This window comes from Carcharodon carcharias, chromosome 9 (assembly GCF_017639515.1).
Source record: "Carcharodon carcharias isolate sCarCar2 chromosome 9, sCarCar2.pri, whole genome shotgun sequence".
NCBI lineage: Eukaryota > Metazoa > Chordata > Chondrichthyes > Lamniformes > Lamnidae > Carcharodon > Carcharodon carcharias.
Genome location: NC_054475.1, coordinates 167,498,745 through 167,516,134, shown reverse-complemented (window position 1 = coordinate 167,516,134; position 17,390 = coordinate 167,498,745). Strand labels below are relative to the sequence as shown.

Here is a 17,390-nt window from a genome sequence, read left to right as displayed (position 1 = left end):
TATTACCGAACCCTTGTAAGTTCTCTTTCATTTACTACATAAACACTGCATGTTTACATTACTGAACCAAACAGAGAAGAAAACAAATAGTACAGCTTCAAAAGAAAATTCCAACACCCTGAATACACTTCAGGCTGCCAAGTTTTGACTCTTCCCAAGTAATGAACAATTACATTTGAGCAATGCAAATTCCTTAAATTTATTTCAAGAAAAATCTTTGTCTTGCAAAACTGCAAGCTTTATTCTTTCTATAAAGGTTCTACACATGAAAAACAAATACCAGTAGAATGCCCTCTCTCTCAATTCATTGTCTTTAATCATTTCCCCCAGATGTTCTGATGCTACCTGAATTCTCTCTCAGTCATTGCTACCTACCACAAAATAAGACTCTGGTTGTTCTGAAAATACCTTTCACCTTCTGACCACACCATCAAGGGATTATCCATCAAGGTTTGCAGTGTTAAACGAAAGTAAATTAACCTTTTACTTGGATGGGCAGGATGAGAATTACATCCCCATTATGTACGATCATTGGGAAAATTAGTTCCTGAGATGGCATTTCCATAAATGGGGAAGGATCAAGAAGTTTGCAGATGACATAAATTGGCCGTGTGATTGATAGCGAGGAAGATAGCTGGAGACTACAGAAAAGATATTAATGCAGTGGTCAGGTGGGCAGAAAAGTGACAAATGGAATTCAACCCAGGCAAGCGTGAGATGATGCATTTGGGGAAGTCAAACAAGGCAAAGAAATTCACAATGAATGGGAGGATACTGAAGAGGTGTAGAGGGAGTGAGGAACCTTGGAGTGAATGTCCACCGATTCCTGCAGGTTGATAAGGTGGTTAAGGCAGCAAATGGAATTCTCTCATTTATTAGCTGAAGCGTAGAATATAAGAGCAGGGAGGTTATGTTGGAACCATATAAAACATTAGTTGGGTCACAACTTGAGTACTGTGTGCAGTTCTGGTCACCTTGTTAGAGAATGGATGTAATTGCACTACAGAAAAGATTTATGAGGATGTTGCCAGGGCTGGAAAATTGCAGCTATGAGGAAAGATTGGATAGACTGGGGTTGTTCTCCTTGGAACAGAGGAGGCTGAGGGGAGATTTGATTGAGATGTACAAAACTGAGAGGGGCCTGGAAATAGTGGATGGGAAGGACCTATTTACTTTAGCAGTGAGGTCAGTGACTGGGATTAAAAGTAACATAAGTTTAAAGTAATTGGTAGAAAGATTAGAGGGGAGTTGAGGAAACATCTTTTTCACCCAGGGATTTGTGGGGTCTGGAACTCATTGCCTAAAAAGGTAGCGGAGGCAGAAAACCTCACTCATTACGCTGGGTGACTCGTTTTTCAGCCGGCACAGAGATGATGGGCCAAGTGGCCTCTTTCTGTAAACTTTCTATGATTCTATTTCATGCTTGTGAAAACAATGCTGTAGTGCAGCTCAGACATTTAATAAAGGGTCTTAAGTACAAAGGATGTAAGCTTGTAAGGATGTAAGGTAAAAATCTTCAGAAGCACAATTCTGGGACAATTTTGAGAATTTAGCAACAGGTATAATGAGTGTAACAGGTATAATGGGGATGGCAAAAGATATGAAAAAAATAACGGTGCACTACTCACAGCCATCTTCATTATTAATCTAGTTTTTTTTTTAAAATTGCAGAAGTGAAAAGTTATTCTAAATGAGCACAGCAAATTTTTTAACATTTCAGGTCAACTTAAAACTCTGACTCTACCTTCCTCTGACCACAAACATTGCCTGATCTGAGTTTTTCCCAGCATTTTTTTGATTTTATTTCTATTAATAATATAGTTTTCCTACATGTAAATACATTCACAATATCTCTAAGCTACACCTCTACATGTTAAGAAGTCACTATTTCCATAATACCGGATGTCCCATGGAAAGACAGGCCAGAATGTTTTTCCCCCCTTCAGACTGCATTAGTAATGCTATGGGTATAGGTTTGGGGATACGAAACTTCCAGAATTAATCTAGTACAAATGCGAAACTGTCATAGAACAGTTATACACAAATAAGGGGTACAACATGTACAGCAAAATTACAGATTGCATTTTCAAATTTAAAAAGTTATTGCACGTTACACTGTTATAGTTAGTGTTCAGATTCAGGATTTTTAAAAAAAAAACATTACTGGACCTGCCAACTGTACTGGTTACAAGGGTGGCAAGAGGTGTGAAAAATGACCTAATTTTCAGTTGCCTCTTTTTGAAACAGAGAACACAAATTGAGAACAACAACATTGTACCAGCAGGATAAAAGCTATCTAAATACTGATGAAAAGACTGAAATCTGAATTATCAAAATAAAATTATTAATGCAGCTTCGCTGATTTGTCTATCAACAAGCTCATGCCAGCTGGTGCGAAGTCCCATCCAGCTGCTTTGCCAAGTTAGCTTTTCAAACCACTGTCAAGCAACCAGAGCATGAAAAACAGCATCTATATCTCAAGTAAGTGAGAGCACAATTACGACAACAACGCGTGACAAAATTCAATACTGTAACCAAAAACAAAAATGTACTTTTAAAAAAAAAATCCATTCATAGGGTGTGGGCCAGCATTTATTCCCCATCCCTAATTGCCCTTGAGAACTAAGTGGTTTGCTAGGCCATTTCAGGGGGCATTCAAGAGCCAACCACATTGCTGTGGGTCTGGAGTCACCAGATAAGGACGGCAGATTTCATTCCCTAAAAGAACGTTAATGAACCAGATGGGTTTTTACAACAGTCGACAATAGTTTCATTAGACTTAATTCCAGATTTTTTATCCAATTCAAATTTCACTATTTGCCTTGGTGAGATTCGAACCCGGGTCCACAGAGTATTACCTTGGGTATCTGGAATATTAGTTCAGTGACAATATCACCATGCCATTGCCTCCCCAAAAATGCTATTATTAAACAGCGGTTAATTACTGCTACTTTATGGCCAAAACAGGATGAGTCTAAAAGCATTTGGGAAACAGACAATTATCTGAAAATAAAGCCTAGTCATAATTGGTTCACGGACAACATTAGTATCACAGGAATGTTTTCTCGACCATCTATTTTTTTGTTCTACATTCTTGGTTAAAGAGGCTATGTACCTTCATTGGTTGTGGTGTCAGAAGAACAGATTGCAATTTGGTATGAGCAATTAAGTATATTGTATTCCTGTTTTCTTTCTCAAATTTGCCTTGCACTAAGAAATGCAACTAAGCTTCACACAGTAAACAGTACTTTAAAATGGTTCCACAAGATCTTAACTATCTTCAGAGCTATACTTCCCCTTTTCTGTTCAGCAACTATCCTTATAGATTTCAAAATCTATAGAATTCCAGTAATTTTTACCACTAAGGAACATATCTTTTTATTTTCTGTTGGACTTTTGATTTAAAGTTAGAATGGCTGCGTTTGAAATACATGTCCACTGGAACAGGGTGAGAGATATATACAATGTTGCAGTCCTGGAACAGAGTGTGCCACAAAAGACAGGATGGTGCCACAATGGACTCCTGGCAACAACGTTTTAATTGGCCCCTGATCAGGTGACCACATTTTGAGAGAGCGCAGTGCAGCAGAATAGTTCCTATCCTGAAAGGAACAAGACTTAAAACCTCTTTCTCCTGGGTGTGGAAGATTGCAGTAATTCCACGTTAATAGCTAGCTGGCTTTTTCTCCTCATATCTCTATAACCTGCTCTCTTTACTTTTGCTCTTAGGCTTTCAAAAAACTCACCCTATCTTTACCTTATTTACTTACTCCTTTTTATAACCTGCACATCCCATGTTGAACTAAAACAACTCAATTCAAATCTACTCCAGTTACTGTTTTATGTAAATCTCTGATTGAAGTCCTTCTTGGTTCATTAACATATCAAAACCACTTCTTCCTGTTGGCTTTAGACTCTTGCAGAACCTCTGGCTTTTACTCCAATTACCATATTTATAAACCCCTAACAGCCTATCTTCCAGTACATAAGAAATATGACAAGGTTATTAACAGAAGGAAAATTACAATTTCTTGTTTCCTTGACACAACCAGCTGCCATGGTGGGATTTGAACACCCTTCCCTACAGCATTAACCTAAAGCTCTGAATTACTAGCTCAGTGACATTACCACAAACTCACTAACTCTCAAACACGTCAGTGTTATGATCCAGTTAGGGATCTGTAACCTCTTGCTTAAATTAGACAAAATTTGAAACCCCAGTTACACACTAGGAGAATAAAGCTACAAGATTCCATTGGTTTTAAACAAACAAAATAAACTTTACTATACAAAGTCAGAAAACTAAAACAATCTACAATACCTAGCTTACATTCGGATATCCGGAATTAACGTGAGGTAAAAATGAATTAACAGGGAAACTGGTCAAATACACCACACTGCACATTAAATGGCAGATGTGACCAAGGCAGATGCCATGGATTTCTCAGCAACCCACACCTTCGGGTGATCACTGGATCACAAAACCATTTCCCTCATGAGGGATTTCAACTCTTCACTTTCGAAGATCGAGCCTCTGAATTCCCTCAAAAGCCGTTCCAACTCAGACTGCCTCAACAACTGCTTAATTTCTCCTGAGGTTGTGTTCCATGATTCACAAAGACATACTTCCACCTCTAATTACTGGCACCAGTTCCAACTCTTTCACAGACCGCTAGCTTCACTAAGCTGGCGCTGGCACTGCCCTTTGGTGTTGCTGAACTCCATCTCCTAACCGCACCGAGCAAGAAATGGCTTCCAGGGTTTCTCCTAAGCCTTAACTGCACCCAACAGTTCCCAGAGCTTCTATGGGAGCTGTCAACCACACAAGGTCCAAACTGCAACTAATCCTTTATTCCAGCAAACAGATAAACTGAAGAAGCTGGAAAACGTTCTTAAGCTCTGCCAATCTCCATGATGATGTAGCTTTTCAGGGTTCATTGAATGCTTTGAAACTAATTTAGCTCCAATGCCCAAACAAAACAACTCTCTGGACTGCAGTTCTTTGCAAGCAATGTAGACATCATGTCTCCAGTTAAGTGTAATAGACTCCAAGCTGTTTTAGTTGACTCTTGATCAAGTATTCAGGTTCTGATTCTCACTTACATAATAGGTTTATTTTATTTACTGAAAATTGGTGTAAATACAATAGATCTTATTCTAACATGCCAGTATTTCTAAATACATTGCCACAGAAATGTGTAATCTGTATGGTTCTAAACAAAAGCATCAAAAAGAGAATGAATGGGCTACTGCAAACCGTGGAGAATTTTTGATGGCATTTTGGAGTTAGAACCCCCAGCTCTGGAACTGAAAGTCAATCACAGGCAATGAGGGAGATTTATATCAGGTTGGTACAATAAAACAGATCTTGTTAAACCAGGCAATGTTCCATGTATCAAACATCTCAAAATCTTTTCAACAAAAACAAAGATTAAAAGTGAGAGAGGATACAAAGCATGAGTAAATCAGCTTCATATTACGAGTACAAAAAAGAGGAAATCAAGGAATCATAAGTGGTAGTTTATCTTTTACCATTATTTTAATTAAAATACATTTCTTTAAAGATGTGTGACAAGTTCAAAGACATACATTACAGTAACTAAGTTCTCTAAAAGGCTCAAAAAATATTTAGTAATTAAGGTGACATGGAAAAGCTATCCAGTTCAAACAACCCCTTTTCATCACTTTTCAGCTGTGTATTTTTCATCTGTCCACATGACAAAGAACAAACAATTTAACAGAACAAGTCAACAATTTGGGAGCAAAGTCTATTGCTGTGATTTGGCTGTAGTTAACATGACCAAATCAATTTATATAAATCAGATTATCCAGTATTGTAATGGATTTCTAACAGAAGCACATTATAAACAAAGGCTCTGTCAGCCAAAACGGTGTAACAGTTTGAAACAACTAAATATAGTAAAAAGATGTAATGTTAATGAGCAACATGGGGTTCAAAATCAATTTGTTCAGGTTTATCTAGGGCCCTAGAATCCTGGATTAGCCTAGAGAGCCAGACCTATCATTTTAACTGGAAAACTTGGCTTTAACTTATTTTCACAAAACATCTAACCGTTCACCTCTCCAATTAGCAAGGAAGGCCCAGCGTTAACAAAGACACAATGTACACAACATAAAAGTTGGGCTAACACACAATTGTGCAAGGATCAGAATGCTGTGCATCTCCATACACTTAATCTTTACATAATATTAAATTTTAGAAATTGGGCTTAACATTACAATATTCAGCCATTATTTCACATTAATCAATTATGGGCCAACTGACGCCATAGTGATGAAATTGATTCAATTCAATCCACACCAGGATTTTTAATGCTGGCAAGGCTGCATTTATTGCCCATTCCTAGATGCTCCTAACTGGTACTGGGGCCTCTAACTTTTGTGCTCCACAGGCATTAAGAAAAAAAGACAATTTTTAATCTACAAGAGATGTTTTCAAGTATTCACTCAAAGGATATGCTAAGTGGCAGATCAAATGCAGTTAACATTCTTCTAGAACATTCCAAGCTATACTAAGTAAACCCCTAAAAAGTATCTTATTTAAATTGTGCAAAACTGATAAGCTTCCTTGATGAAGGTACAATATGGAATCCACATTGCTTTAAAAATTATATATTTGCAACCATGCAAATCAAAGGTCTTAAGTTATGGCTATGGTGGGAACTTGGAGTGAACAGACATGAAGGTTGGTTGGACACTGTTTGCATGGAAGGTTAGGATTCTTTGGGGTGGAGAAACAGTGGTGTGCACTGACAGCAACTAAGCCGAAATCTCCTGGCCCTCCTCACATCATTCAGACCCACTTACTACTCTACCCCAAAGGGCTGAGCATATATTTCCATCATTAAAAGCTCAAACTCATTGACATTTTCCAAAGTACAGAAACTCTGAGATGAGGGGGCTGCCTTGAGACAAGCAGTGATGAAAGGCATGGTAAAAGCAGCGAACAGAAGGGAAATGATCAGTTGGGAGAAAAGGGAGCCAGCAGGAATGGTGGCGGTGGTGGGGGTGAAATCAGCCGACCTAGGGCCAATGCTATTTATCCATTATTTAAGGTATTTGGATTACTCTTATCTGGCTTAGGTAACTTAAATACTGCATAGCCCAAACACACTCTGCAAACAGTTACATTTTCAAATCAGAAAAAAAAAATACAATTTTTGTGAAAAAAACTGACTATACCGACACACAATGGAATTCCAATAGATCACTAACACCAGAGGATCAAGTTAATGAGAATAGAATTTAGAGTTATCACTGTAGTCTATCCCAGGAAGTTCACAGAAATCTTTTGAATTGCTTTGCAACACACACTACAATCATTGCAGTAACACTTTTTAATAGCTGACAAGATAAAAGTTACACTTTTTAGAAATTATATCCAGATGGTAAACATTAGTTTGTACTTCTAAGGTCCTCATTTTTCACATGCAATTTGTGTTTACACCACTTACCATTCTATTCCAAAATCTATTCTCAACTCTGCCAATATCCTCAAGTTCTGCTGTAGAGTGCTCAGTTTTCACTGGCAGAGCCGATTATGAAACACTAGTTCATGTCTGCAATTTTTTGCACTTTAACGAAAACACTGATCGATATTTGAACAGGTTTAGCTGAACAAAGTTCAAGGTCTTGTTTTTGAGTAGACACATTGGCTCCTTTAGGTAGTGTCAAGGCGATTTGGCAATGGTTTCCACCACTGCAGTTAACAAAAAATGCCCAAATGCAATTCGCAAGCTGTACCAGTTCCAATTAAACTTACCCACCTGAGCCCCAAAGGCAGTAACGAACTGACCATTATTCACGGTCAAATAAAACTGGAGTACTGACTCTAATGGAATACAAACTGGACATTATGGTTTACAATTTAGTACAAGCTTAGTGTCATTCACACCAGTCACCACTATTTACGTCTTTTCACCAACTGAAATTACATATGGGGGTTCGTATGCAACCCCAGAATCTAAGTTCTCATAATGTCAACAATCATCTATGGGATAGCGCCTGTAAAATTTGGTACAGTATCAGGATAGTCAGAGAACTCATGTAGTGGAAAAGTTGCATTTAAAAGTCAACTTTAATTCAAAGAATGATAACCGTTACACCTGCAGAGTGTTTTATTCTCCAGATATAGACATACTGCTAAAATAAGTCTTTTGGAGGAAGAGACTTCTAACTATATATGACAATAAGTCAAAGTTGGGCCACAATAATACATATATACTTTCACAGGTTCAAACAGATGTGAATTCATAATAGCACTCAAATTATTCCATATTACTACTTCACAAGACACTCTCTAAAATAGACTGCTACAAATAAGTTTATATAAAGGCTACTAAATAGTTAGACTGGTCTGTATACTTTCCTGGAGGCTCTCAACTCACTAGCTTCTACTAACAGTTCCTATATAATGTCAATCATCTGCCATTTGTTTACAAAGCCTAACCTCGAGACTTCAGCACAATACTAGATTGAAAAGGCATTGAGTTTTCAGAAACCCAAAAGTGAGCAGGTTATTACTCAAGACAGATAGGCTAAGAGCTACACATATAATGGTCTCTTAAAACCTTTAAGCCAACCACATCCTGCTTGCTATTTGAAGGCATTTGCAGAGGAACCTTTGAAAAAAGATTCAGCCAAATTTATTAGAATTATTAGATGATGTAACAAACAGGGTGAAAAAAGGGAACCAATAGTTGTAGCATATTTGGAATCGATAGGGTGCCACATAAAAGGTTACTTTTATTACACGATAAAAATATACAGTGTTAGGGGTGATGTATTAGCATGGATAGAGGACTGGCTGACTGACAGGAAACAGAAATTTAGGATAAATGGATCATTTTCAGGTTCACAAACTGCAACTAGTGGAGTGCTGCAGGGATCTGTAATGCCTCAGCTATTTACAATCTATATTAATGACTTGGATGAAGGTACCAATTAGTGTAGCCAAATTTGCTTACTATGCGAAGATAGTAAGAAAGCAAGTTGCGAGGAGCGTACAAAGAGTCTGCAAAGGGATATAGATAGGTTAAGTGAATGGGCAAATATTTGGGAAAATGTGAGGTTGCTCAGTATGGCAGGAAGAATAGAAAAGCAGAGTATTATTTAAATGGAGAGAGAATGAAGAATGCTGTGGTACAGAGGGTTCTGAGTGAACTTGTACATGAAGCACAAAAAAGTTAGCCTGCAGAGACAGCAAGTAATTAGCAAAGCAAATGGAATGTTGGTCTTGATTGCAAGGAGATCAGAGTATAAAATTAGGGAAGTCTTGCTACAATTGTACAGGGCATTGGTGATACTGCATCTGGAGTACATGTACAGTTTTGGCCACCTTACCTATTGTATTGGAGTCAGTTCAGTAATGTTTCTCAGGCTGATTCCTGGGGTGCAGGGCTAGTCTTAAGAGTATAGACTGAGCGGGATGGGCTGATAGTCATTGGGGTTTAGAAGAATTATAAGTGATCTTATTGAATCTTATAAGATTCTGAGGGGGCTTGATGGGCAGAAGCTGAGAGGATGTTCTCCCTCTTAGGAGAAATCAAGAACTAAGGGACAGTTTCAAAATAAGGGGTCACCTATTTAATGAGGAGGAATTTATTCTCTCAGAGGGTGGAATTCTCTTTCCCACTAAGCAGTGGAGGCTGGGTCACTCAATATATTCAAGGCCAAGTTACACAGGCTGTTGATTGACAAGGGAGTCAAGAGTTAATGGGTATAGGCAGGAAAATGGAGTTCAGGCCAGTCAGATTAGCCATGATCTTATTGATTGGCAGAGCAGGCTCGAGGGACTGAATGGCCTGCTCCTGCTCCTAATTGTGTTATGTTCCTAAATGCTCACAATGACATGCCAATAAAAAAAAACTTAATGTTTGTCATGACTTAAAAGCCTGTAATTCCACTTTAAAACTACTTCCATTGAAGTGAATGGCAAATAGTTTTATCACAATGTCAAAACAAGAAGTGAAAAATCAAAGGCCAATTTAAATACAGCAATGATTCGTAAACTCACGATTGCCTCTAGGTCTACTCAGGTTGGGAGCACAGATTTTTTTCACCCATCCAGAGAAGTGGTACAATAAAAAACTGTTCTAGCAATTCCTTTTAAGATTCTTGCTAGATGGGAAATGCTCCCGAGGTCAGCCATCCATTTCATTGGTATTATGTTCCACTAGTTAAGTGGAATAGTGTAATCATTTAAGTGCAATCTCTTCTCAGAGTACAGAACAGAATTGGAAGATTGTGGAACAGGAGTGCAAACTTGTTAAACTCTGTACTCATTCCTCAAAATGTAATGAAGGCGACAAGGCTTTGTCACTAGAGAAAACGTACATGTGTTTTTTAAATGCAGGATTACTTTCAGTGGAGTGCAGTTTTTCTCCATGTACATTTAATACTGTGTACATCCCAAATGTTTGTAGGCAGCTTTCTGAAATAATCTGGTATATATTTTCAAATCAGCTGCAGCCTGCAAACATTCTTGTTCCAACTGAAATCAAAATTTTTCACAATGCAAGTGGTCTATTAAAGATCAAACTGTCAAAAACTCTTAATTATTGTGCAGGCACATTTTTGTATCTTACCATTTTGTATCAACCCAGACTCCATATGGAATATCAACAGCTAGAAAATTAATTAAGTTACAGGAAATTTGCTCGTCAGTATTCCCAGAACAAACTTCCTCAAGTCCTTTTGGGGTTGCAGCAACCAGCGAAGTCAAATTCGTGGAATGCATTCAGAAAAAAGACGAGTTAATGCACACATTCGAGTTGGACAATTTCTGGTAGTTACTTCAGGTTATAGAATGATATAATGCAGATGGGCATTGTGATGTGCTGGCTCTTTGAAAGAGCTATCCAATTTTCCCACATTCCTGCTGCTTCCCCAGAGCACCAACTGTTTCCGACAAACTGTTCCCTTTCAACAATTCACCCAATTTCCTTCTAAAAGTTACCATTGACTCTGCTTTCACCACCCTTTCAGGTAGTGCATTCCAGGTCATAACTTGTTGCATAAAACAATTCTTATCTCACCTCTGATCATTTTGCTAATTACTTTAAATCTGTGTCCTCTGGTTACTGACCTGCCTACTACCCGGAAAGAGTTTCTCCTTATTTACTCTTATCAAAAATCCTTATGATTCTGAATGCCTTTATCAAATCTCCCCTTAAACTTCTTTGCTAACCCCAGATTCTCCAGTCTCTCCATGAACTTCAACTCATTCATCTCCGATACTATTCTAGTAAATCTCCTCCACACCCTCTATGGCTTGACATCCTTCCTAAAGTGTGGTATCCTGAATGAATGACACAATGTTCCAGCTGGGGCCTAACCAGGTGATTTATAAAGATCATGCTGGATAAGCTAAAAGTACTGTGATATTGTTGGTATGTTTGGTATGCATTTAGCATAACTTCCTTGCTTTTGTACTCATGTCTCTACTAAAGCCAAGGATCCTACATGCTTTAGCAGCCTTCTCAATTTGTGCCACATTCAAAGATTTGTACGTGCACAAATTACATTAGATGTTAAGCTTATAAATTATTGGAAAAATTTACAGTGAAGCAAGAGAGAAGACAATTGAGGTCTCAGACCATTCTGCACACGGTCATTAAGAAACAGCTGATTACAATTCTGATGCAAAACAAATTGCAAGTATCTACAAGAAAAGGCCAAGTATAATTTGCACTGGCAGTTTGAATGTGTGATACCTTAAATTTTTTGGTGGCAGCTATGAACATTCTCAAGAAGTTCATAGATGGCTAGATTTGGAACTCCTATTCAGTAGCCACTGTAAACAAAAAAATAAAAGTTAGAATCTATCAAGCCGGGTTCCACTCTGGAATCTGGCTTGTCCGTTAGTAACATCTGCTGGGATCATCACACAGGCATTTAACACAGAAGACTTGCAATTAAAGGAGACAAAAGATCATCTTGACCGATTCAAAGGCAGAATCTAATTAAATTCTTCTGAGTCTTCTCATTTTAGAAGTTCCTAAAATACCGCAGTAGTGTCAGTAGCAACTCAGTTGGTAGCACTCACTTCTGAATCATAAGATTGAGGGTCAAAGCCTCACTCCAGGACTTGGGCACAAAATTCAAGGCTGACATTCCAGCGCTGTATTGAGGGAGCACTGTACTGTTCAAGATGTTATTCTTTCAGATAAAACATTAAATCGAGGTCCTACCTGTCCTCTCAGGAAGGGCAATTATATATGGGCAACAAATGCTGGCCTGATCAGCAGTGCTCACAGTTGGTCAAGAGTATAAAAAAAATCCCAGGACACTATTACAAATTGGTAATGCGGCCAATTTTCATCCCTCAATCAAATTCACAAAATCAGATTATGTGGTCATGATCAGATTGCTTGTTGTGAGAGAATCCTCTGTGCAAACTGGTTGCCATGTTTCCGACATTAAAACTGTGACTACACTTCAAGAGCACTTAATTGGCTAGAAAAGGACTTTTTACAGTTGTGAAAGGTACTATAAAAAAAATGCAGGTCTTTCTTTTAGTTGTCAGACCATTATCGCTGGAGTCCCCCAATAATCTAAGCATAACCCCCTCATTTTCATATGCCTGGTGCTCCTTGCAAAATCCAGGGTTGGGATCAGATTCCAAATGTACACTGATAACACATGACTCTATCACACTACCACCTTTTCTTTAAACCCCTTCACTGCCTGTATTATCTGACCTCTATCCAATATGCAGTCTTAGATGAGGCACAATACCCCCAACATTGGGAAAACTAAAGCCACTGTTTTCAGCCCCTGCAAAATTCAATCCTCCAGCCTTACCAAATTGGATCATGTTGAATCAGGCTATTTCTAACCTCAGTGTCCTACCTGGCATCAAGCTGAGCTTTCAAATCCATATCCTCTCCATTACAAAAAGCACCTACTTCCATGTCCAAAATATTCTCCACTCTGCTTTTTCCTTAGAGCAGCTAAACTCCTCTTCGATAAGCTTGCTTATGTTCACTGATCCTAGAATTTTCCCCATTGTTCTTGAACTCTTCCCCCAAGTGTTCTCAAACCCTGGAAACTCCACCCTGCTCCCAACACTGTTGACTCGGTCTTTATGGTTTTATATGGCATAACAGCAACTTGCGTTTATAAATTGCCTTCAGCATAGGCTCTTCATAGAGGCACAATATCTCCTCCTTTGCAGCTTTTAAGTGGAATATCCGAAAGCTTAGTCAAAGAACTGCACTTTAAGGGAGTTGGAGAGTTTAAGCCCCAGAGGACAATGTTACCATCACAATCCTAATGAAAAAACACCAAGTTGTCTGAATCTTGAATCACAGAAAACTTACAACAGGAGGCCATTCAGCCCATCACGTCCATTCCAATTGACAAAAAGCTATCCAGCCTAACCTCACCTTCTTCCTTCAGTGCAGGTCATAGTCCTTCAAGTATTATTTAAACTGTGGCTCTGAGAGCTACTGTCACTACCACCCTTTCAACCAGAATGTTCCAGGTCCCTACCACCTGAGTGAAAAAAAATGTTTCTTTATTTCCCCTCTAATCCTCCTATCAATGATGTTAAATCTATACCCTTAATTTTTGACCCCTCTGCTAAGGTAAATAGGTCATTCCTATTACTATATCTAACTTCCTCAAATAAGACACTCCTGAGGCTGGAACAGAGGAGGCTATCTAATCTTTCAGCATAGCTGAAATTCACTATTCCTGGCAACATACTCATGAATCTGTTCTGTATCTTCTCTAGGGCAATCACGTCTTTCCTGCATTGTAGCGATCAGAACTGTACACAATACTCAAGCTGTGGTCCAACTCCAGTTGTATTAATGGACACAAGACTACCCGTAAAGGGCTTGCCCAAACCAAACTAGGCCATTTTCATTGCCTGCTCTCAGGCCCACATGTCCGTCCTTGGCCTGCTGCAATGTTCCAGTGAAGCCCAATGCAAAATGGAGGAACAACACCATCTTCCGATTAGGCACTTTACAGCCTTCCGGACATAACACTGAGTTCAACAACTTCAGACCACAAACTCTCTCCTCCATCCTCACTCTCTTTATCAATATTCAACTTCATTTTTTAATTTTTTCTTATTTTTTATCCACTTACTTTTATTCATTATTTTATCCCCACCTTTTGTCCTATTTTCAATTTTTTTCCCACCATCCCACCCCCACAAAGGCCATCTATCACTTGTTCGAGTTGTTCTTTCCAGAGTGCTTATCCTTGTCCTGCTATTATCACATTCTGCTTTCTGACCTGAATGCTACCATCAGCACCACTATCATTAACACCCCTTTGTCCTTTTGTCCATGACATCGCTGGCAATCTCTCCTTTGCCTCCACCAATCACTGGCCTTCTATCCAGCTTCATCTACTCCACCCCACTTAAAAGAGTATAAATTTAATCAGATTTTACTTTTCTTTAGTTCTGAAGAGTCATACGGACTTGAAACGTTAACTCTTGGTTTTTTTCTCTCCACAGATGCTGTTCACCAGCTGGGTTTTTCCAGCATTTTCGGTTTTTGTTTCAGATTTCCAGCATCCGCAGTATCCATTTTCATTAATCATCAACTAATCTTGGCTCCGCAGGAAAATCTTGGGTTCTCCACTGAAATAAGTCTTCAGTGATGTAAAATGAGCATTCTTAACAGTGCATTACCTCAGTGCATTACCAATTGTGTTTTATTTCAGTTTCCAAAACATATTTCCCAATTCAGCATATTTCTCTTGTGTAGTGGAGCCAAATTTCCTGGATTATACAACATGAACTGTACCGTGCTATGCAACTCCAGAATTAACACCAAATTTTATGGATTTGAATGCAATTACTGCAGAACAATTAAAATCGTAAAGTTGATTAGGCAGCAGTTCAATGAACCTAGGACATCCAAAAATAACTCTGGCAGACAGCTTATCTTTACTAGGTAAAAAAGAATGCTTAAGAAGATCTGATCAAGGGAAAATGTAAAGCAGAGAATGCTTCATGCAAATTTTGGTTCTCAAGAAGAGGGATGTTGGTGCTTGGGAATGGAACACCATTTTAGACTAAATATATTTTGAACATATTGTCCAAAATCATAGATTTGCCAAACAGGAACACTCAAGTAAAGATGTTGTACATGAATCCTGCATTATTAAAAAATATATTTATTTAGCAGCATGGCAGCTCTGTTGCTGCATAGTATGTTTGGTACAGTAATAACAATTTGCTTTTTGGTAGCTGACAATTTCCATCAGTCACTGGAACAATGGATATCAATATTTGCAGGAATTCCACTGTCAGCATCAAGCACTCCAAGATTAGAAAAAGCAGTTGGTTGTGCCTTGGCCCCAAACTCTAGTAGAGGATCCCTATGTTGCACCATGACATTTCCCCATTCCTTATCATAGAATTTCTGTGCTCTCTAAATGAAACAACCTTCAATTATGCATTTAGCAGTTTTGTGCTATGGTTCGAAGAAATATATTTGAACTGCCGGCACTCATTTCATACTAGATTCAAAAATGTACTCTCCATCCATGCCTTTCTTACTTCTAGACTTGACAACGTCAACACAATCCTGGTCGTTCTTGCACATTTTACCTCTGTAAACTTCATCAGCCAAAACTCAAATGCCCGTGTCTTAACTCACATCAAATCCCATTCACCTACTGCCCCGGTACTGAGTGACTTACACTGGCTCCCGGTTAAGCAACATCTGATTTTAACATTTTGATTCTGGTTTCAAATCCTCCCTTATCTTTGTAATCTCCTCCAGTCACACACCCTCAGGTATCTGTGCTCATCCAACAGAGGACGCTGGTGAGAAGTGACTGAAGCATTCTGGGAGAAGTCACCGCAGCCACTGCGACTCAGGAGGGAATCGAGGAGAAGGACTCTTGCGCTCAACAGGAGGAAGAGCATCCAACAGAGGATGCTGGTGAGAAGTGATTGAAGCATTCTGGGAGAAGCCACTGCGACTCAGGAGGGAACTGAGGAGGACCACTGTCAAAGAACGGAATAGCCTCAAACATTACATTGCGTGTAGTGTTTCCATCCCTCCCTCCTCCTCAAACCTAAAAAGAGAGAGGAAGAGGCAGTGCCTTCAGGAGTGCACCAGACCTGCGAGGGACACTCTTCTGAAAATGGATTTTAAAGGAAAAGCAGCTGATTGGTGAGTAAATTCAGGGAACAGACTCGGAGGGAGGAGCACCTCGGGGCACAGAGTAACTGAAGCCAAAACTGAAAAAGTGACATCACAGGAAAGCTGTGACCTGATTGGTTGGTAGGAAATCTGCACCAAATTTGAAAAAAAAAACACTGCAAAGCTAATTAATAAATTAATTATCTAAGTCAAGATGGCTGGGCAGGTGATGTGCTGTAGCTGTATGATGTGGGAGCTGGCAGATCCCATTGCGAGCCACAGTGACCACATCTGCAAGAAGTGTTGGTTGCTGGAGGAACTCCGGTTCAGAATTGATGAGCTGGATCTGAATTCCGGATGCTAAGGCACATCCTGGAGGGGGAAGAGTTACCTGGACACTTTGTTTCAGGAGGTGGTCACACCTGGTAGATTAAGTACCTCAAATTCGGTCAGTGGTCAGGGTCAGCAAGGTGTGACTGCAAGTGAGGCAGGTAGAGGGATCCTGTGTTCAGGAACAGAGGAGTCTCAGCTCTTGACCTTGTCCAACAGGTACAAGGTACCTGCTCCCTGTGTGGATAAGGAACAGGGCTGTAGGGAGGATGAGCCAGCTGACCACGGCACCGTGGCACAGGAGGCCATTCAAGAGGGGGGAATCAAAAAGACAAGTGGTAGTTGTAGGGATTCTATAATTAAGGGAATTGATAGCATCCTTTGTAAGCAGGATCGAGAGTCCAACATGGTATGTTGCCTGCCCGGTGCCAGGGTGAGGGATATCTCTGACCGGCTTCAAAGGATATTGGAGAGGGAGGGGGGGGGAAATCCAATTGCTGTGGTCCACGTCGGGACAAATAACGTAGGTAAGACTAGGAAAGAGGATCTGTTTGGGGATTATCAGGAACTAGGAACTAAATTAAAGAACAGGTCCTCAAGGGTTATAATCTCCGGATTCCTACCTGAGCCACGTCCAAATTGGCATAGGGACGCGAGAATAAGGGAAGTAAACACGTGGCTAAAGGAGTGGTGCGAGAAAAAGGGGTTCCATTTCGTGGGGCACTGGCATCGGTATTGGAGCAGGAGGGATCGGTACCATTGGGACAGTCTCCACCTGAACCAATCTGGGACCAATGTTCTAGAGAAAAGGGTAAATAGGATGGTCAACAAGACCTTAAATTAGAAAGTGGGGGGGGATGGGGGTAAAATTCCAAGAAGTATGACTAATGGGAAACAAAGCAGCAGGTTAGCGTGTGGGGT

General features: G+C 39.5%; 1 protein-coding gene across 5 annotated transcripts in view; it reads right to left on the bottom strand.

Moving 5' to 3' along the window:
• atp11c (ATPase phospholipid transporting 11C) overlaps positions 1-17,390 on the bottom strand; it is a 154,286-nt gene that overhangs the window by 124,985 nt on the left and 11,911 nt on the right. For 2 of the 5 annotated variants that reach the window (XR_005944043.1, XM_041196040.1), the window contains exon 1: positions 11,736-11,808. The exons of 1 other annotated variant lie outside the window; for it this stretch is intronic. Coding sequence is in view for 3 of the 4 variants with exons in the window: in XM_041196040.1 (XP_041051974.1) it covers positions 11,736-11,780 (45 nt within the window). In the remaining variant the exon portion in view is untranslated. Of the gene's footprint in view, positions 1-11,735; positions 11,817-17,390 lie in introns of those variants that run through there. 2 more of the 5 variants (XM_041196042.1, XM_041196039.1) reach the window with 2 other exon arrangements.